Consider the following 20,641-nt stretch of genomic DNA (forward strand, 5'->3'; position numbering starts at 1 on the left):
TGGGTTGTATTGTAGATCTATTTTTACTTCTTTAAGCAATATCAATAGAGTACCCTACAGTGGTAGCACCAATTTGCAATCCCACCAACAGCTCACAAGGCTTCCACTGTTTCCACATCCTTGCCAACACATGCTGTTTGTTGGTTGGACTTTTGAACACAGCCATCCTTACTGGTATAATGTGGGATCTCATAGTGGTTCTGATTTTCACTGTCTTGGTCATTAGTGATATTGAGCATCTTTTCAAATGTCTGTTAGCCATAAGTATGTCTTCTTGGAGATATGTCTTTTCATTTCCTCTGCCCATTTTCTGATGAGTTGTTTAATTTTTTTACTGTTAGCATTATTACACATGTTCCCCATTTTTCACATTTAGAACCCATCTACCTAGACCCAGTCCTACCCCTCTACCACTCTGGCCCTAACCACATTGATGTCTGAGTCCATGGGATAAGCATATATGCTCTTTGGCTATTCTCTTCACCTTCTTTCATCCTGTCTGCCCCACCCACTTCCGAATTTGTTATTGTATACAATATCAAAAGAGATTTGAATAAAATAAAAGCTATACATTGCTCTACTAAATTCATGGAAATATTTTTTTCTTTATTTTTATTTAGTTTATTGGATTCACATTGGTTAATAAATGTATACATGTTTCAAATGTACAAATCTATGATACATGATCTGTTTATTGCATTGTACCCACCACCCAAAGTCAGTTCATTTTCTGTCACATATATTAGGTCCCCTTTTCCCTTTACCCCACCCCCACATCCCTCTGATAACCACCAAACCTGTCTATGTCTACGAGTTTCAGTTTTGTATCTCACATATGAGTCACATCATATGGTTCTTAGCTTTTTCTGACTTATTTTGCTGAGCACGCTACTCTCAAGGGCCATCCATGTTGTCACTAATGGCCAAACTTAAGATTCACATTAGCCCAAAATAACAATAGTCTAATAAAAAATTTCCTGGAGAATTTCAAAGCCTGAAAAAATACATGGCTATTAAAAATCTACATCCACCTGAGGAAACCATCACTGTAACAGTGCAATCTACATTGTACAATGTGTGAAAAACTTTAGAGTAATAAAAATAAAAGTTTTGGGTACTTACTTGTGCATGCCTCCATGATCTTTGTCCAGGTAGCATTCTTGTCACAAACAATACGGGTCGGAAGAGGAGGATCCTTAGGAATATATCCTGGGAGACACTCATAGTCTATTTCAACCCCAATATTATAAGGGGGTGTAATATTACCCTTGGGTACCATAGAATGGAATTTCGGTGGGTCTTCACATTCATCTGGGCATAACAGAATAAGAACATGAAAGTAAATTATTTTCTCTTTTTCACAAACCCCAGATTAAGGCCTGAGAGCAGGCAAGGAGTACAGAATGAATGGAAAGGTCCTTGGGAAAACTGGAAGTGATTGTGCCAGGATTTTACCAAACTGTAAGCGATGCTTGTTTTAAATAAGATCTATTAGCTTTTGCTTACTTTGGGAATAAGCTGAATATTCATTCAACAGTAAACTGAAGAGACAGGAGAAATAATTTTGGCTTTAAAATATATTTATAGGTATGCATCCTTCCCATTTTTTCTGAGTTCATTTCCCACACCCTTCTCCCCTAGGAAGACTTTATAGCCCTCGATCAGATTGCTCTTCCACAGTCTGAAAGGCAAACTAATGATGACTTCTCACTTCAGGCTCAGTCTCCTCTCAGGAGACAAGATCCTAAAGATCAAGGATCACGTGCCTCCTTTTTCACTGCACTCTGGCCAGTGGTGCTCAAAGAATGCTATGGTAAGTGCTGACTATTACACAAGAGTTGTGAATTAATCGATCAAAATAAATATGGACTAAACTAGTTGACAATATAAAATTGGAGTAGTTCAAAAATGGTGGCACTCTAACAAGAGGCTGAGTGTCCCTGCTTCCAACCATGGACTGGATTTACAGCTAAAATACTGCATAGGCAGCTAGTAAAAACAAGGGAAATATAGCTGATTGGATATATTTTGATGAAGGAGCACTGAAGAAACATAGTAGAGACTGGTAGGACAGGGGAAGGGGTGGAACAGGAGAGTCCCCCCACAAAGGCCATGCTTGGCTCAAAGACCTGAGGGTTAGAGGCTGCAAAGGTCCCTCCCCTTGGTAGGGGGGACTTGTTGGGGGCATAGATGTTGATCATGCTCTACTGACAGTGATTGTGAAAGGGGGGAAGGCACCTAAAAGGAATAGGACCATAGTTGTTTAATGATTATTCACCGTACTAACTATAGATCAGGAGGTTTTCTTCAGAACCTGGGAAACTGGAGGATGTGCTGCAAGAAGAAAAACAGGGCTGTAAAAAGATAAGACACGATGGGACCTGGAGGAGTCCTTTGCTCACGAAAGAAAATGTATTTTGATACGAGACAAAGCACAGAATGCACTTTGATTTAGTTGCTGTGCCTGGAGACTGACCCCTCTAGAAATTTGCCTCTGGAATACTGACCATTCTCAGGTCCCAGGAACTGGCAGAGCTGGGTTTTAACCCCATTGAAAGTTAACTTCTTTTTTATCTGACTTTAAGATCCTGGAAAGAGACACAGGAATGACAGGCTCTGTAGCCATCCTCTCACCCCTTCCCCCCTTGCATGCAGCCTTTCTTCTTTATCCCTATATAATCAGCCAGCTATTAAGGAGAGAGCAGAGCAGATTTCATGTGCTCAAATCCTGCTGCTCTCTCCCATACTGCCAGCATTATTGGAATAAACACTCATATATGATTCAATTCTGTCTCTGCTTAATTGGCCCAAGTGGAGACAGGCAGCCCAGACCCATTGTGTCCAGTTTCAGACTGGCATCCAGAAGCAGAGATCTCAAAGCCTCAGCAATGGAAAAGGGAAGGAGAGCCCATGCACATCGAGCAGAGGGAGCCAGGAGAGCTGTCTGCCTTTGAGGTGGGGTCTGAACCTTCCCAGTGGAAGAACACGCCTAATGGCAGCAGCTTCAACAGGAGATATTCAATCCTGGTGCTGACTGCAAGAAAGGCTGTGTCGCACAGTGTGTGGCCTCAGAATAGAAAGGGGCCTGTGGGCTGCCCCAGCAGTAAACTAATGGGACCACCTGCTTTCCTGTACAGCATTGTATAGAGCCCCAGAAAGCATTTGAACTGTATGGTGCAAGAAAGTGGAAGTGAGACTTCTCGCCACCAGAGAGAGACTGAAGCTGCCCGCGAGGCACAGTAGGGATTGTGATCTGCTCTGAAGAGAGCCGGGATGCTGAGCAGAGCAGGGAATCATGGCCACATCTTTACTGAGATCACCTGTGTGAGCGAACCTGCATGGGGCTAACTTTGTAATCCCTTCTGCTAGGACCTGTGGTGCAAGGATGCCACATCCTAAAGAAGCTGGTTTTCTGCCCGTTTGTTACTTTATGTTTTTATTATTGGTTGGCACCCCATGGCATCTACCTTCCTGGCTTATATTGGGGAGGCAGATCAGCAAAAGCCCGGTTTTGTGTTTGCATTGTTCAGCCAACAAGAGCTGGGAAAGTACCGGTAGAACACGCCTGCCTATACTGCAGGATAGAGCACCACCTCCACCAGAAAAGGGGTGGCCCAGCTCACTGAAGCCCCTGATACCCACCACTGGGCACAGTTTGATGGGGGAAGAGAGAACAGCTCAAAGGGGAATATTTCTTTTTTTTTACCTTCAAATTTAAATTTATTAAGACATTCAGCTATGTCTGTCAGTCTACATCCAAATTTGCTACTAAAAATAAAATAAAGTCACATCCCACATTAGGAATACCGAGTCTGAAAAAGACTTTTTGAGCCAAGACTATTGTATAAATAAATGACTAGTTTCTTTTCATATCAAAATTCCATAAAAAATTACATTCCCCCCTCCCCAGTTCTACCTGTAGCCATAACGAATGTAAAAATTTAAATATGACACATCCTTGCCAAAGAAAAGGTGCAAAGTCTATTAACAGCTTTAAAAGTGGCATTTGCAGAGAGTGATCATACAGTTATGTACTCATTCACCAGTGCAAATATTGCCATAATTTAACAGTGTAGATTCGGTTGCCAGAACTAAACATTACACAGGACTGAAAAGTACACAAGTGCTTTTATCAGTGCCCTAAAGCCCTTCCCACTTTGGTCTCCTACCCACACTAACATGGACTCCAAAGTGTTCATTAGAGTTTTAGTTTACTTCACACAGCCAACAAAGTGTACAATATATTAACAAAGTTTCATATACACAAAATATCGAAGACTCCATCAGAAAGTTCAAGAGTCTTGGATTACATGAATGTACCCCCAAGGCCCAAGTGCCCCACCCCCCTCGAAGCACATACCAAATATGAGCGAGTTTTGATCTCTGGATACAATCAATGCTTTTATATCTTTGAATTCAAACAGTGCTGTACAAAACTCAATATTATCACCAGACTGAGTTCCAATTAGCTGAGGGGAAAGGGGGTGGAGAAAGGGGCTGGTCACTACTCATATTCTGCTGCAAGAATGATCCTGTCCCATAGAAGGTGAAATGTCAGTTCCACTTCTGCCTGCCTCTTCCCAGACTGTCCTTATGTTCTTTGTCTTCCTTTCAGACACACAAATCTGATTTTTTTATCCCTTACAAATCAGGGGCAGCTTCTGAAGTTGTTGAGGCTGAATTTCCTTGGCAAACCTCTACAAAACATCAGCATAGGATATATAAATATATTTTGATTAGCATACATTGCAAAATTTCTCTCAAAGGGGAATATTTCAAGAGTAAGATTCTCAAGGACTATAGTTTGGGAACCAGAAGAAGTACTTAAAACCCCTTCTGGGGCCTGGGCAGGTAACGTGCTCATGAGAGTCTCTTTTGATCTATTGCACAGAGCCAAGGACACCTAAAACTGCCCATACAGAAAAGACAACAGTCGCAATTCAATCTGAACCTGTACCAGGTCATTTTAGAGGAAACTAGAGCTAGAGAATATGGTAGGGACTGAGGAGTTGGCTTTGAAGCAGAGATTAATTTCCCCACAGTGAGTGCCTGACACTGAAGTCTCTTAGTAAGAGGTCCAATGGCAATAGCTATACAGCTGGCCTGCACCCTAAAGACTGTCTTCAGAAGATGCTGGAGTAAGACCAGGCAACCAGAAGGGGGAGGCAAAGTAGATGACAGGTAGAAGTGGTCCACAAAGAACCTCAGACCAACCAGCTACATAAAGAAACCAGGAGACAAACCTACATAGCTCCTGATATTGGCTGCACTAAAGTGCCTCCCAGGAGGCCCCAAATCAGCATACAAAATCGTAAGCCTGAGAAAAAATAATCTGCCCAGACAAAATTAAATTGGCTGGCTTTTAAAAAACAATTACCATTATTATCATCATCCTTACTATTATTACTGGATGTGTTCTAGGAAATTAGTGACAGCCACAAGACACTTAAAGGGAACTTCCAGGAACTTAATGGGAAATACAAAGAACTTAGCGAAAGCTACATCAGCAATGAAAAAGCATATAGATATTAGGAGTAAGAACCAGGCAGAAATGAAGAATACTATATCTAACATCAAGAATACCCTGGAAGGAATTAAAAGTAGGCTCAATGAAGCAGAGGACTGAATAAGTGAATTAGAAGATAAGGTAGGAAAACAACTCAACCAGAGCAGCAAGCAGGAAAAATACTCAAAGAGCATAAGGGCAGTTTAAGAGAACTGTGGGACAACATGAAACAAAACAAAATGTGCACAATAGGGGTGCCAGAGGGGGAGGGAAGGAGGCAAGGGAGAGAGAACCTGTTGGAAGAAATAACGGCAGAAAACTTTTCTAAGCTGGCGAAGGAGAAAGCCTACCAAGTTCAGAAAGCACAGAGGGCACCAAACAAGAGGAACCCAAAGAGACCCACTCCAAGACACACCACAATCAAAATGGCAAATGTTAAGGACAAAGAGAGAATATTAAGGGCTCCAGGAGAGACAATCAGTGACCAACAAGAGATGCCTATAAGATTGTCAGCAGATTTCTCAACAGAATCACCTCAGGCCAGAAGGGATTAGCATGAAGTTTTCAAAGTAATGAAAAGCAAGAACCTGAAACCAAGACTGCTCTATACAGCAAGGCTCTCATTTAAAATGGAAGGGGAAATAAAGAGCTTCCCCAACAAAAGAAGGATAAAGGAGCTCAGTACCACCAACCCAGCACTGCAAAAAATGCCACAAGGACTGCTCTAAGAAGAAAAATATATTGACAGAAAGGTACATAGGCATAAAGGGGGAAAATGGAGTAAAATAAATAGATATCAATAAAAATCTTAAATATAAATGGAATAAATACACCAATCAAAAGTCACAGGGTAGCTGAGTGGATAAGAGATATGACCCATATATATGCTGTCTACGAAGGATCCACCTCAGAGCAAAAGATTCATGCAGGCTGAAAATGAAGGGATGGAAACAAATACTCCATGAGAAATGGAAATGAAAAAAAAAAAAGCTGGGGTAGCAATACTGATTTCTAACAAAACAGACTTCAAAATAAAGAACATAAGAAGAGACAAAGAAGGTCACTATATAATACTAAAGGCATTGATCCAGCAGAAGGATATAACCCATATAAACATATATGTCTATAATACAGGAGCACCTAAATATATAAAAATCTTGGCGGGCTGTACGGGGGATATTGACAGCAATACAACCATAGAGGGGGACTTTAACACCCACTGACATCACTGGATAGATCATTCACACACAAAATCAACAAGGAAACAAAGACCTTAAAAGACACAATAGATCTAATGCATTTAATTGATATTTACAGAACATTTCAACCCAAAGCAGCAGAATATACATTCTCCTCAAGTGCAGGTAGAACATTCTCAAAAATAAACCACATATTAGGGCACAAACACAAGTGTTTACAAGTTCATGAAGACTAAAATCATATCAAGCATCTTCTCAGATCACAATGGCATGGAACTAGAAATCAACTGCTTTAAAGAAAACCTAAAAAATATTCAAACACATGGAGGCTATGTAGCATGCTATTAAACAATGAATGGTTTGCCAAAGAGATCAAGAAAGAAATAAAAAACTTCCTGTAAACAAACAAAAATAAATAGACAACAACCCCAAATCTATGGGACACAGCAAAAGCAATCCTGAGAGGAAAGTTCATAGCATTACAGGCATACCTCAAGAAACAAGAAAAAGCTCCCATAAATTATCTAGCACTACAACTAAAAGAATTAGAAAGAGAACAGCAAAAAAAGCCAACTGGAAGTAGAACTAAGGAAATAATATAGATCAGAGCCGAAATAAATGACACAGAAACTAAAAACGAAATACAAAAGATCAATGAAACCAAGAGCTTTTTCTTTGAACAGGAAAGTAAGATTGATGTAACGGTCCGGCCAGGCGTGGCTCAGCAGTTGAGCGTTGACCTGGGATCCAGGCAATCAGGGTTCGATTCCTGGTCAGGGCACATGCCCAGGTTGAGGGCTTGATCAATGATTCTCTCATCATTGATGTTTCTATCTCTCTCTCTCCCTCTCCTTTCCTCTCTCTGAAATCAATAAAGATATATTAGAAAACAAAACAAAAAGATTGATGTAACGTTAGCCAGACTCACTGATAAAGAAAAAGAGGGAGGACCCAAATAAATAAGATCAGAAATGAAAGAGGTGAAGTAACAACAGACACCACAGAAATAGAAAGAATCCAAAGAAAACACCACGAGAATGCCAGGAGAAACTATATGCCAACAAACTGGACAACCTGGGTGAAATGGATAAATTCCTAGGAAAAGACAATCGTCCAAAACTCAATCAGGAAGAATCAGAAAACCTGAATATGTCAATAACAACTGAGGAAATTGAAGCAGCAATCAAAAAACTCCCAGTAAAGAAAATCTGAGACCAGATGGATTTACAGGAGAGTTTTACCAAACACTGAAAGAATTAACCCCTAATCTACTTAAACTATTCCCGAAAATTCAAGAGGAGGGAAGACTTCCAACCTCCTTTTATGAGGCCAGTATTATCCTAATTCCAAAACCAAATCAAGAAACTAAAAAAAATAAAATAAAAAAATTACAGACCAATATACCCGATAAACATACTTGCTAAATTCCTCAACAAAATATTAACAAATCAGATCCAGCAATACATTACAAAGTTCATACAACACGACCAAGTGGAATTTATCCCAGGGATGCAAGGCTGAGATAATATTCCCAAATTAATAAATGTGATACATCATATAAACAAAATGAAGGACAAAAATCATGATCATATCAATAGATGCAGAAAAAGCATTTGACAAAAGGTAGTATCAATTTATGGTAAAAACTCTCAGCAAAGTGGGAATAGAGAGATCATACATCAACATAATAAAGGTCATAAATGACAAGCCTACAGCCAACATCATATCCTGCAACTTACTGTATTTGTTCATTTTCTCTAAAAGTCTTTTGGTGGAGTCTTTAGGGTTTACTATACAGAGAATTTTGTCATATGCAAATAGTGATAGCTTCCCTTCTTCCATCCCAATTTGGATGCCTTTTTGTTCATTTTCTTGCCTATTTTCTCTGGCTAGGAATTCCAGTGTTCTGTTGAATAACAGTGGTGAGAATGGGCATCCTTGTCTTGTTCCTGATTTTACAGGAAAAGATTTCAGTATACTGCTTTACATATATGGCCATTTTAACAATGCTAAATCTTCTAACCTATTAACATGAAATATCTTTCCACTGACTATGACATTAGCTGAGTGTCACAGCATGCCTTTATTATGTTGAGATATTTGGCTTCTCTACCCATTTTATTGTGTTTTAGTCATAAGTAGCTGTTGTATGTTGTCAAATGCCTTTTCTGCATCTTGAAGTGATCATGTGATTTTCATCTCTTGTTTTGTTAATGTGGTGCATCACACTGATTGATTTGTGAGTATTTAATCATCCTTCCATCCTTGAAATGAACTTCACTTCATCATGATATGCGATACTTTTAATGTATAGTTGTATTTGATTTACCAGTATTTTGTTTACAATGTTTGCATTGATGCTCATCAAAGATATTGGCCTATATATTTCTTTTTTGTGTGTTGTCCTTGACTGGTTTTGTTATGAGGAAAAAGTTGGCCTCATGAAATAAGTTTGAAAGTACTCCGTCCTGCCCGGCCAGGCGTGGCTCAGAAGTTGAGCATCGACCTAGGATCCAGGAGATCAGGGTTCGATTCCCGGTCAGGGCACATGCCCAGGTTGTGGGCTCGATCAATGACTCTCTCATCATTGATGTTTCTGTCTCTCTCTCTCCCTCTCCTTTCCTCTCTCTGAAATCAATAAAGATATAATTTTTTAAAAAAAGAAAGTACTCCATCCTATTGAAATTTTTGGAAGAGTTTGAGAAGGATTGGTATTTAATCTTCTTTGAATGTGTTGCAGTATTAAACAATGAAGCCATCTGAGCCTGGACTTGTTTTTAAGGGGAAGTATTTGATTACTGCTTAAATTTCCTTACTAGTGATCCTCTACTTAGGTTTTCCAATTCTTTTTTTTTAATTTCACTATAGTTGGTATATAACATTTTATCGATTGTATTAGTTTTAGGTATACAATATAGTGATTTGAAAATTTTATGCTTTACCATGAGATCATCCAACTAACTCTACCATCAACTGTCATGGTGAAAATTTATCACAATAATATTTCCCTTCACCTTTTTCATGCATCCCCCCATCCACCTCCCCTCTGGCAACCATATCTTTATTCACTGTTTCTATGAGTCTGTTCTTGTGTTGTTTCTTTGTTTTGTGTGTTTATTTAGACTCCACTTATAAGTGAAATCATGTGGTGTTTGTTTTTCTCTTTTATACTTACTTAGCATAGCATAATACGCCCTAAATCCATTTATGTTGTTGCAACTGGCAAAATTTCTTTTTATATTAGTGCATATTCCAGTGTGCGTGTGCGTGTGTGTGTGTGTATGTGTGTATAATTTATCCATTCATGTAATTATGAACACCTAGTTTGCTTTCATATCTGGCTATTATAAGTAAAGCAGCAGCAATATATGTGTGCATGTATCTTTTTAAATTAATTGGATAAATACCCAGAATTAGAGCTGCTGGGTTATATTGTAGATCTATTTCTAGTTTTTTAAGGAATATCTATATAGTTTCCTATAGTGGCTGCACAAATTTGCAGTCCCACCAACAGCTCACAAGGCTTCCATTGTCTCCACATCCATGCCCACACATGCTGTTTGTTGGTTGGACTTTTGAACATAGGCATCCTGACTGGTGTGATGTGGGATCTTATAGTGGTTCTGATTTTCACTGTCTTGGTCATTAGTGATATTGAGCATCTTTTCAAATGTCTGTTGGCCATAAGTATGTCTTCTTAGAGATGTGTCTTTTCATGTCCTCTGCCCATTTTCTGATCAGTTCTTTAATATTTTTATGGATGACATTATTAGAGATGTCCTCTCGTTTCCTCAACTTTGACCCCATCCACCCAGACCAAGCCATATCCCCCTACTGCCCTAGCCCGAACAACACTTTTGTCTCTGTCAATGGGATATGCATATATGCTCTTTGGCTATTCTCTTCGCCTTCTTTCATCCTATCAGGCCCACCCACCTCCCAATTTGTTTTTTTATACAATGTCAAAAGAGATTTGACAAAATAGAAATTAAACATTGCTCTACTAAATTCATAGAAATATTTTCTTTAGTATTTATTTTTATTAAGTTTATTGGGTTCACATTGGTTAATTAGTTTATATATGTTTCAAGTGTAGAATTCTATGATACATGATCTGTATATTGAATATACTGTATTCAATACACCCAAAAGTCAGTTCACCCTCAGTTCACCCAAAGTCAGACCACCCAAAGTCAGTTCATTTTCTGTCACATATATTTGGTTCACTTTACTCATTTCCCTACCCCCACTTCCCTCTGGTAACCAACAAATTTGTTTGTATCTATGAGTTTCAGTTTTATATCTCACATATGAGTGAAATCATATGGTTCTTAGCTTTTTCCGACTTATTTTGCTCAGCATAATATTCTCAAGGTACATCCATATTGTCACTATGGCCAAAGTCAAGATTCACATTACTCCAGAAAATCAATAGCCAAATAAAAAATTTCCTGGAGAATTTCAAAGCCTGAAAAAAGACATTGCTATCTAAAAATTGACATTCACCTGAGAAGACCATCATTGTAATAGTGCAATATGCACTGTAAAATGTGTGAAATCTTTAGAGTAATAAAAATAAAAGCTTTTGTGTACTTACTTCTTGTACAAGCTTCCATGATGTGTGTCCAGGTGGAATTCTTCTGACAAACAACATTGGTGGGAAGAGGAGGATCCTTAGGCACATATCCTGGGAGACACTCATAGTCTATTTCAACCCCAATATTATAAGGGGGTGTAATATTACCCTTGGGTTTCATAGAATGGAATTTCGGTGGATCTTGACATTGACCTGGGCATAACAGAGTAAGAACATGAAAGTAAATTATTTTCTCTTTTTCACCAGCCCCAGAATAACGCCTGGCAGCAGACAGGGTGTACAGAATGAATGGAAAGGTCCTTGGCAAGACTGGAATTGATTGTGCCAGGCCTTTACCAGATAATGTGCTGTGCTTCCTTCAAGTAACACTCTATTACCTTTTGCTTTCTTTGGGAATAAGCTGAATATTCTTTCAACAATAAATTGAAGACACAGCAGAAATACTTTTGGCTTTAAACTATATTTATAGGTATGCATCCTTCCCATTTTTTCTGAGTTCATTTCCCACTCTCCTCTTCCCTAAGAAGACTTGATAGCCCTCGATCAGACTGCTCTTCCACAGTTTGAAATGCAAACTGATGATGACTTCTCACTTCAGGCTCAGTCTCCTCTCAGGAGGCAAGTTCCTAGAGATCGAGGATCATGTACCATCTTTGTCCACTACACTCTGGCCAGTGGTGCTCAAGGAATGCTACGGTAAGCGCTGACTATTACACAAGCGTCAGGATTTCACAGATCAGAAAAAATATGGACTAAACTGTTTCAAAATATAAGACTGGGGTAGTTCAAAAATAGTGGCCTTCTAAGAAGGGGGTGAGTGCCCCTGCTCTCAGCCATGGAGTAGATTTACAGCTAAAATATTGCATAGTCAGCTTGTAAAAACAAGGGAAATATAGCTGATTGGGTATATTTTGACTAAGGAGTACTGAAGAAACATTGTAGAGACTGGTAAGAGAGGGGGAGGTGTGGAAGGGGCAGTGCCCCCGTCCCCCCTGAAGCCTATGCTTGACTGGGAGGCCTGAGGGTTAGAGGCTGCAAAGCTCCCTCCTCTTGGTAGTGTGGACTTGTTGGGGGCATAGATGTTGATCATGCTCTGTTGACAGTGGTTGTGAAAGGAGGGAAGGCACCTAATAGGAATAGGACCATAGTTGTTTAATGATTATTCGCCATACTAACTATAGATCAGAAGTTTTCCTTCAGAACCTGGGAAACTGGAGGATGTGCTGCAAGAAGAAAAATAGGGCTGTAAGAAGATAAGAGACACAATGGGACCTGGGTGGGTGCTTTGCTCACAACAGAAAATGCATTTTGAGAACAGACAAAGGACACAACGCACTTTGATTTGGTTGCTGTGCCTGGAGACTGAACCTCCTCTGGGAATTTTCCTCTGGAATTCTGACCATTCTCAGGTCCCAGGATCTGGTGGAGCTGGGTTTTAACCCCACTGAAAGCTAATTACCTTTTTTATCTGACTTCAAGATCCTGGAAAGGGACACCGGGACTACAGACTCTGTAGCCATCCTCCCCCTCCTTCCCCCCTTGCATGCAGCCTTTCTTCTTTATCCCTATACAATCAGCCAGCTAGTAAGGAGAGAGCAGAGCAGATTTTATGTGGACAAATCCTGCTGCTCTCTCCCATACTGCCAGCATTATTGGAATAAACACTTATATATGACTCAAACCTGTTTCTGCTTAATTGGCCCAAGTGGTGACAGGCAGCTCAGACCCATTGTGTCCAGTTTCAGACTGGCATCAAAATCAGGGATCTCAAACCCTCAGCAGTGGAGAAGGGAAGGAGAGGCCATGCACATCGGGAAGAGGGAGCCAGGAGAGCTGTCTGCCTTTGAAGTGGGGTCTGAACCTTCCCAGTGAAAGAACACGCCTAATGGCAGCACCTTGATATTCACCCCCGGTGCTGACTGCAGAAAAGTCTGTCCTTTAGTGTGTGCTTCAGAATAGAAAGGAGTCTGTGAGCTTCCCTCAGCAGTGCACTGAAGGGACCCTCTGCTTTCCTGTAAAGCATTGTATAGAACTCCAGAAAGCATTTTAACTGTGTGGTGCAATGAAGGGGAAGCTAGACTTCTCACCACCAGAGAATGGAGCTGCGTGCGAGGCACAGTGGGGATTTTTCACCTGCTCATAAGAGAGCCCAGATAGCGAGCAGAACTGGGAATCAGGGCCCAGCTTTACTGAGATCACCTCTGTTGGAGACCTGTGTGGGGCTAATTTTGTAACCCCTTCTGCTTGGGTATGAGTTGCAAGGGTGCCAGACCCTAAAAAAAGCAGGTTTTCTGCCTGTTTGTCATTGTGTATGATTTTTATTATTGGTTGGAACCCCATAGCATCTACATTCATGGCTTATATTGGGGAGCCAGACCAGCAAAATCCCGCTTTTGTGTTTGCATTGTAAAGCCAACCAGAACTGGGAAAGGAGGGGTGGAGCACGGCTGCCTCTCCTGCAGGCTAGGAGCTCCATATCCACCAGGAAAGGGGCTGGTCCAGCTCACTGAAGCCCCTGATACCCACCGCTGGGCACAGTTTGATGAGGAAAGGGACAACAACCCAAAGGAGGATATTTCAAGAGTAAGATTCTCAAGGACTATAGTTTGGGAACCAGAAGCAATGCTTAAAATCACTTCTGGGGCTGGGCAGGTATCGTGCTCACTAGAGTCTCTTTTGATCAATCCCACTGAACAAGCCCAGCTAAAACTGCCAATACAGAAAAGGCAACAGGCTCAATTCAACCTGAACCTGCACCAGGTTATTTTAGGGGGAACTAGAGCTGGAGAATATAGTAGAGACTGAGGAGTTGCCTTTGAAGCACAGATTAATTTCCCCACAGTGAGTGCCTGACGCTGAAATCTCTAAGTAAGAGGCCAAATAGCGATAGGTACACAAGCTGAGCTGTACCCTAAAGACTCTCTTCGGAAGATGCTGGAGTAAGACCAGGCAACCAGAAGGAGGAGGCAAAGTACAGGACAGGTACAGGTGGTCTATAGTGAGCCTCAGAAAAACCAGCTACATAAAGAAACCAAGAGACAAACCTACACAACTCCTGACATTGGCTGACACTAAAGTACCTCCCAAGGTCCCCAAATCAGCATACAAAATAGTAAGCCTCAGACGAAATAAGCTACCCAGACAAAATTCACATGTTGGCTTTAAAAAAAATATTACTACTATTCTCATCATCACTATTATTATTATTAAATGTGTTTTGTCTTGCTTTGCTGTTTTGTTGTTGTTTTTGTTTTGTCCTTTTCAAGATTTCCTTGATATTCTCTACTTTATTGCTTTAATATTGTTATTGTAATTATTAATTTTGTTGCTTTTCTCTATTTTTTCTTCCATATCTCTTATTAGCCTCCTTCTGTGCCCTTGCTTGACCTTACTCTCTCTCCTTGTTCCCTTTGCATAACTTCTTTTCCCTTTTCTTTCTCCATCTTCCTGTCTTTTTTAAACCATTTTCCTATTCCTACTCTCTACACTTATTTTTTTGCTATACCTTTTTTCCTTTCACAATCTTTTTCTCTGTCCCCTTTATCTCCCAGTAGCTTCTTTATTTTTCATTCTTTTACTATTAGCAGTAGTACCCTTTTCTCTCTTTCTTTTTTGCTTTAGCATTTGTGTTCTCTCTTTGCTTTCCTAAATCTACTTTCTGTTGGGTTGTTTTCATTGTAATTGTCGGATATGTTGTAAGTTCCTGTGTGTTTCGTGTCAGTTTGGTTGTGTTTTATTTCCCCTGTCAGCACCTGTAGAACAGCTCACATGACACGATAGTGGCTGAGCCTCACAGTTAGCCAGCCTGACAGAAGATCCTCCCATGAACAGGTCAACAACAATCTAGACCCAACCACAACAGGAGAGCCCAAAGAACTCACGAAGGGACACACCTAGAGCATATAGCCGAGAAGCAGAAGAGAAACACACCTCTGGGTCCCACTGGATATTCACTACCAGAGCCTACACCACAAGACGGGGAGACAGCAAATATATCTAAATCAAAGATACAAAGTCAAAGACACAACTAAAATAGGGAGACAAAGAAACAACCCCTAAACTAAAGAAAAGGAAAAACTGCCAGAAAAAGACCTTGATGAGATGGAGATAAGCAAGTTATCAGAAATAAGAGTTCAGAGAAATGGTTATACAGATGTTCAAGGAAATTAGTGAGAGCCACAAGACACTTAATGGGAAATACAAAGAACTTAGCGAAAGCTACATCAGCAATGAAAAAGCATATAGATATTAGGAGTAAGAACCAGGCAGAAATGAAGAATACTATATCTAACATCAAGAATACCCTGGAAGGAATTAAAAGTAGGCTCAATGAAGCAGAGGACTGAATAAGTGAATTAGAAGATAAGGTAGGAAAACAACTCAACCAGAGCAGCAAGCAGGAAAAATACTCAAAGAGCATAAGGGCAGTTTAAGAGAACTGTGGGACAACATGAAACAAAACAAAATGTGCACAATAGGGGTGCCAGAGGGGGAGGGAAGGAGGCAAGGGAGAGAGAACCTATTGGAAGAAATAACGGCAGAAAACTTTTCTAAGCTGGCGAAGGAGAAAGCCTACCAAGTTCAGAAAGCACAGAGGGCACCAAACAAGAGGAACCCAAAGAGACCCACTCCAAGACACACCACAATCAAAATGGCAAATGTTAAGGACAAAGAGAGAATATTAAGGGCTCCAGGAGAGACAATCAGTGACCAACAAGAGATGCCTATAAGATTGTCAGCAGATTTCTCAACAGAATCACCTCAGGCCAGAAGGGATTAGCATGAAGTTTTCAAAGTAATGAAAAGCAAGAGCCTGAAACCAAGACTGCTCTATACAGCAAGGCTCTCATTTAAAATGGAAGGGGAAATAAAGAGCTTCCCCAACAAAAGAAGGATAAAGGAGCTCAGTACCACCAACCCAGCACTGCAAAAAATGCCACAAGGACTGCTCTAAGAAGAAAAATATATTGACAGAAAGGTACATAGGCATAAAGGGGGAAAATGGAGTAAAATAAATAGATATCAATAAAAATCTTAAATATAAATGGAATAAATACACCAATCAAAAGTCACAGGGTAGCTGAGTGGATAAGAGATATGACCCATATATATGCTGTCTACGAAGGATCCACCTCAGAGCAAAAGATTCATGCAGGCTGAAAATGAAGGGATGGAAACAAATACTCCATGAGAAATGGAAATGAAAAAAAAAAAAGCTGGGGTAGCAATACTGATTTCTAACAAAACAGACTTCAAAATAAAGAACATAAGAAGAGACAAAGAAGGTCACTATATAATACTAAAGGCATTGATCCAGCAGAAGGATATAACCCATATAAACATATATGTCTATAATACAGGAGCACCTAAATATATAAAAATCTTGGCGGGCTGTACGGGGGATATTGACAGCAATACAACCATAGAGGGGGACTTTAACACCCACTGACATCACTGGATAGATCATTCACACACAAAATCAACAAGGAAACAAAGACCTTAAAAGACACAATAGATCTAATGCATTTAATTGATATTTACAGAACATTTCAACCCAAAGCAGCAGAATATACATTCTCCTCAAGTGCAGGTAGAACATTCTCAAAAATAAACCACATATTAGGGCACAAACACAAGTGTTTACAAGTTCATGAAGACTAAAATCATATCAAGCATCTTCTCAGATCACAATGGCATGGAACTAGAAATCAACTGCTTTAAAGAAAACCTAAAAAATATTCAAACACATGGAGGCTATGTAGCATGCTATTAAACAATGAATGGTTTGCCAAAGAGATCAAGAAAGAAATAAAAAACTTCCTGTAAACAAACAAAAATAAATAGACAACAACCCCAAATCTATGGGACACAGCAAAAGCAATCCTGAGAGGAAAGTTCATAGCATTACAGGCATACCTCAAGAAACAAGAAAAAGCTCCCATAAATTATCTAGCACTACAACTAAAAGAATTAGAAAGAGAACAGCAAAAAAAGCCAACTGGAAGTAGAACTAAGGAAATAATATAGATCAGAGCCGAAATAAATGACACAGAAACTAAAAACGAAATACAAAAGATCAATGAAACCAAGAGCTTTTTCTTTGAACAGGAAAGTAAGATTGATGTAACGGTCCGGCCAGGCGTGGCTCAGCAGTTGAGCGTTGACCTGGGATCCAGGCAATCAGGGTTCGATTCCTGGTCAGGGCACATGCCCAGGTTGAGGGCTTGATCAATGATTCTCTCATCATTGATGTTTCTATCTCTCTCTCTCCCTCTCCTTTCCTCTCTCTGAAATCAATAAAGATATATTAGAAAACAAAACAAAAAGATTGATGTAACGTTAGCCAGACTCACTGATAAAGAAAAAGAGGGAGGACCCAAATAAATAAGATCAGAAATGAAAGAGGTGAAGTAACAACAGACACCACAGAAATAGAAAGAATCCAAAGAAAACACCACGAGAATGCCAGGAGAAACTATATGCCAACAAACTGGACAACCTGGGTGAAATGGATAAATTCCTAGGAAAAGACAATCGTCCAAAACTCAATCAGGAAGAATCAGAAAACCTGAATATGTCAATAACAACTGAGGAAATTGAAGCAGCAATCAAAAAACTCCCAGTAAAGAAAATCTGAGACCAGATGGATTTACAGGAGAGTTTTACCAAACACTGAAAGAATTAACCCCTAATCTACTTAAACTATTCCCGAAAATTCAAGAGGAGGGAAGACTTCCAACCTCCTTTTATGAGGCCAGTATTATCCTAATTCCAAAACCAAATCAAGAAACTAAAAAAAATAAAATAAAAAAATTACAGACCAATATACCCGATAAACATACTTGCTAAATTCCTCAACAAAATATTAACAAATCAGATCCAGCAATACATTACAAAGTTCATACAACACGACCAAGTGGAATTTATCCCAGGGATGCAAGGCTGAGATAATATTCCCAAATTAATAAATGTGATACATCATATAAACAAAATGAAGGACAAAAATCATGATCATATCAATAGATGCAGAAAAAGCATTTGACAAAAGGTAGTATCAATTTATGGTAAAAACTCTCAGCAAAGTGGGAATAGAGAGATCATACATCAACATAATAAAGGTCATAAATGACAAGCCTACAGCCAACATCATATCCTGCAACTTACTGTATTTGTTCATTTTCTCTAAAAGTCTTTTGGTGGAGTCTTTAGGGTTTACTATACAGAGAATTTTGTCATATGCAAATAGTGATAGCTTCCCTTCTTCCATCCCAATTTGGATGCCTTTTTGTTCATTTTCTTGCCTATTTTCTCTGGCTAGGAATTCCAGTGTTCTGTTGAATAACAGTGGTGAGAATGGGCATCCTTGTCTTGTTCCTGATTTTACAGGAAAAGATTTCAGTATACTGCTTTACATATATGGCCATTTTAACAATGCTAAATCTTCTAACCTATTAACATGAAATATCTTTCCACTGACTATGACATTAGCTGAGTGTCACAGCATGCCTTTATTATGTTGAGATATTTGGCTTCTCTACCCATTTTATTGTGTTTTAGTCATAAGTAGCTGTTGTATGTTGTCAAATGCCTTTTCTGCATCTTGAAGTGATCATGTGATTTTCATCTCTTGTTTTGTTAATGTGGTGCATCACACTGATTGATTTGTGAGTATTTAATCATCCTTCCATCCTTGAAATGAACTTCACTTCATCATGATATGCGATACTTTTAATGTATAGTTGTATTTGATTTACCAGTATTTTGTTTACAATGTTTGCATTGATGCTCATCAAAGATATTGGCCTATATATTTCTTTTTTGTGTGTTGTCCTTGACTGGTTTTGTTATGAGGAAAAAGTTGGCCTCATGAAATAAGTTTGAAAGTACTCCGTCCTGCCCGGCCAGGCGTGGCTCAGAAGTTGAGCATCGACCTAGGATCCAGGAGATCAGGGTTCGATTCCCGGTCAGGGCACATGCCCAGGTTGTGGGCTCGATCAATGACTCTCTCATCATTGATGTTTCTGTCTCTCTCTCTCCCTCTCCTTTCCTCTCTCTGAAATCAATAAAGATATAATTTTTTAAAAAAAGAAAGTACTCCATCCTATTGAAATTTTTGGAAGAGTTTGAGAAGGATTGGTATTTAATCTTCTTTGAATGTGTTGCAGTATTAAACAATGAAGCCATCTGAGCCTGGACTTGTTTTTAAGGGGAAGTATTTGATTACTGCTTAAATTTCCTTACTAGTGATCCTCTACTTAGGTTTTCCAATTCTTTTTTTTTAATTTCACTATAGTTGGTATATAACATTTTATCGATTGTATTAGTTTTAGGTATACAATATAGTGATTTGAAAATTTTATGCTTTACCATGAGATCATCCAACTAACTCTACCATCAACTGTCATGGTGAAAATTTATCACAATAATATTTCCCTTCACCTTTTTCATGCATCCCCCCATCCACCTCCCCTCTGGCAACCATATCTTTATTCACTGTTTCTATGAGTCTGTTCTTGTGTTGTTTCTTTGTTTTGTGTGTTTATTTAGACTCCACTTATAAGTGAAATCATGTGGTGTTTGTTTTTCTCTTTTATACTTACTTAGCATAGCATAATACGCCCTAAATCCATTTATGTTGTTGCAACTGGCAAAATTTCTTTTTATATTAGTGCATATTCCAGTGTGCGTGTGCGTGTGTGTGTGTGTATGTGTGTATAATTTATCCATTCATGTAATTATGAACACCTAGTTTGCTTTCATATCTGGCTATTATAAGTAAAGCAGCAGCAATATATGTGTGCATGTATCTTTTTAAATTAATTGGATAAATACCCAGAATTAGAGCTGCTGGGTTATATTGTAGATCTATTTCTAGTTTTTTAAGGAATATCTATATAGTTCCCTATAGTGGCTGCACAAATTTGCAGTCCCACCAACAGCTCACAAGGCTTCCATTGTCTCCACATCCATGCCCACACATGCTGTTTGTTGGTTGGACTTTTGAACATAGGCATCCTGACTGGTGTGATGTGGGATCTTATAGTGGTTCTGATTTTCACTGTCTTGGTCATTAGTGATATTGAGCATCTTTTCAAATGTCTGTTGGCCATAAGTATGTCTTCTTGGAGATGTGTCTTTTCATGTCCTCTGCCCATTTTCTGATCAGTTCTTTAATATTTTTATGGATGACATTATTAGAGATGTCCTCTCGTTTCCTCAACTTTGACCCCATCCACCCAGACCAAGCCATATCCCCCTACTGCCCTAGCCCGAACAACACTTTTGTCTCTGTCAATGGGATATGCATATATGCTCTTTGGCTATTCTCTTCGCCTTCTT

At 39.4% G+C, this 20,641-nt stretch overlaps 1 protein-coding gene across 1 annotated transcript in view; it reads right to left on the minus strand.

Annotated features, from left to right (window-relative positions):
* The window catches only part of LOC107532937 (complement receptor type 2), a 228,524-nt gene that overhangs the window by 207,053 nt on the left and 830 nt on the right, over positions 1-20,641 (minus strand). The window contains exons 2-3 of the mRNA XM_087828192.1: positions 11,303-11,494; positions 1,123-1,311 (exon numbers count right to left, since the gene is read on the minus strand). Coding sequence (XP_087684318.1) covers positions 1,123-1,311; positions 11,303-11,494 — 381 coding nt within the window. The remainder of the gene's footprint in view (positions 1-1,122; positions 1,312-11,302; positions 11,495-20,641) is intronic.

This window comes from Miniopterus natalensis, chromosome 19 (genome assembly GCF_054644295.1).
Source record: "Miniopterus natalensis isolate mMinNat1 chromosome 19, mMinNat1.hap1, whole genome shotgun sequence".
In the NCBI taxonomy this organism is placed as follows: Eukaryota; Metazoa; Chordata; class Mammalia; order Chiroptera; family Miniopteridae; genus Miniopterus; species Miniopterus natalensis.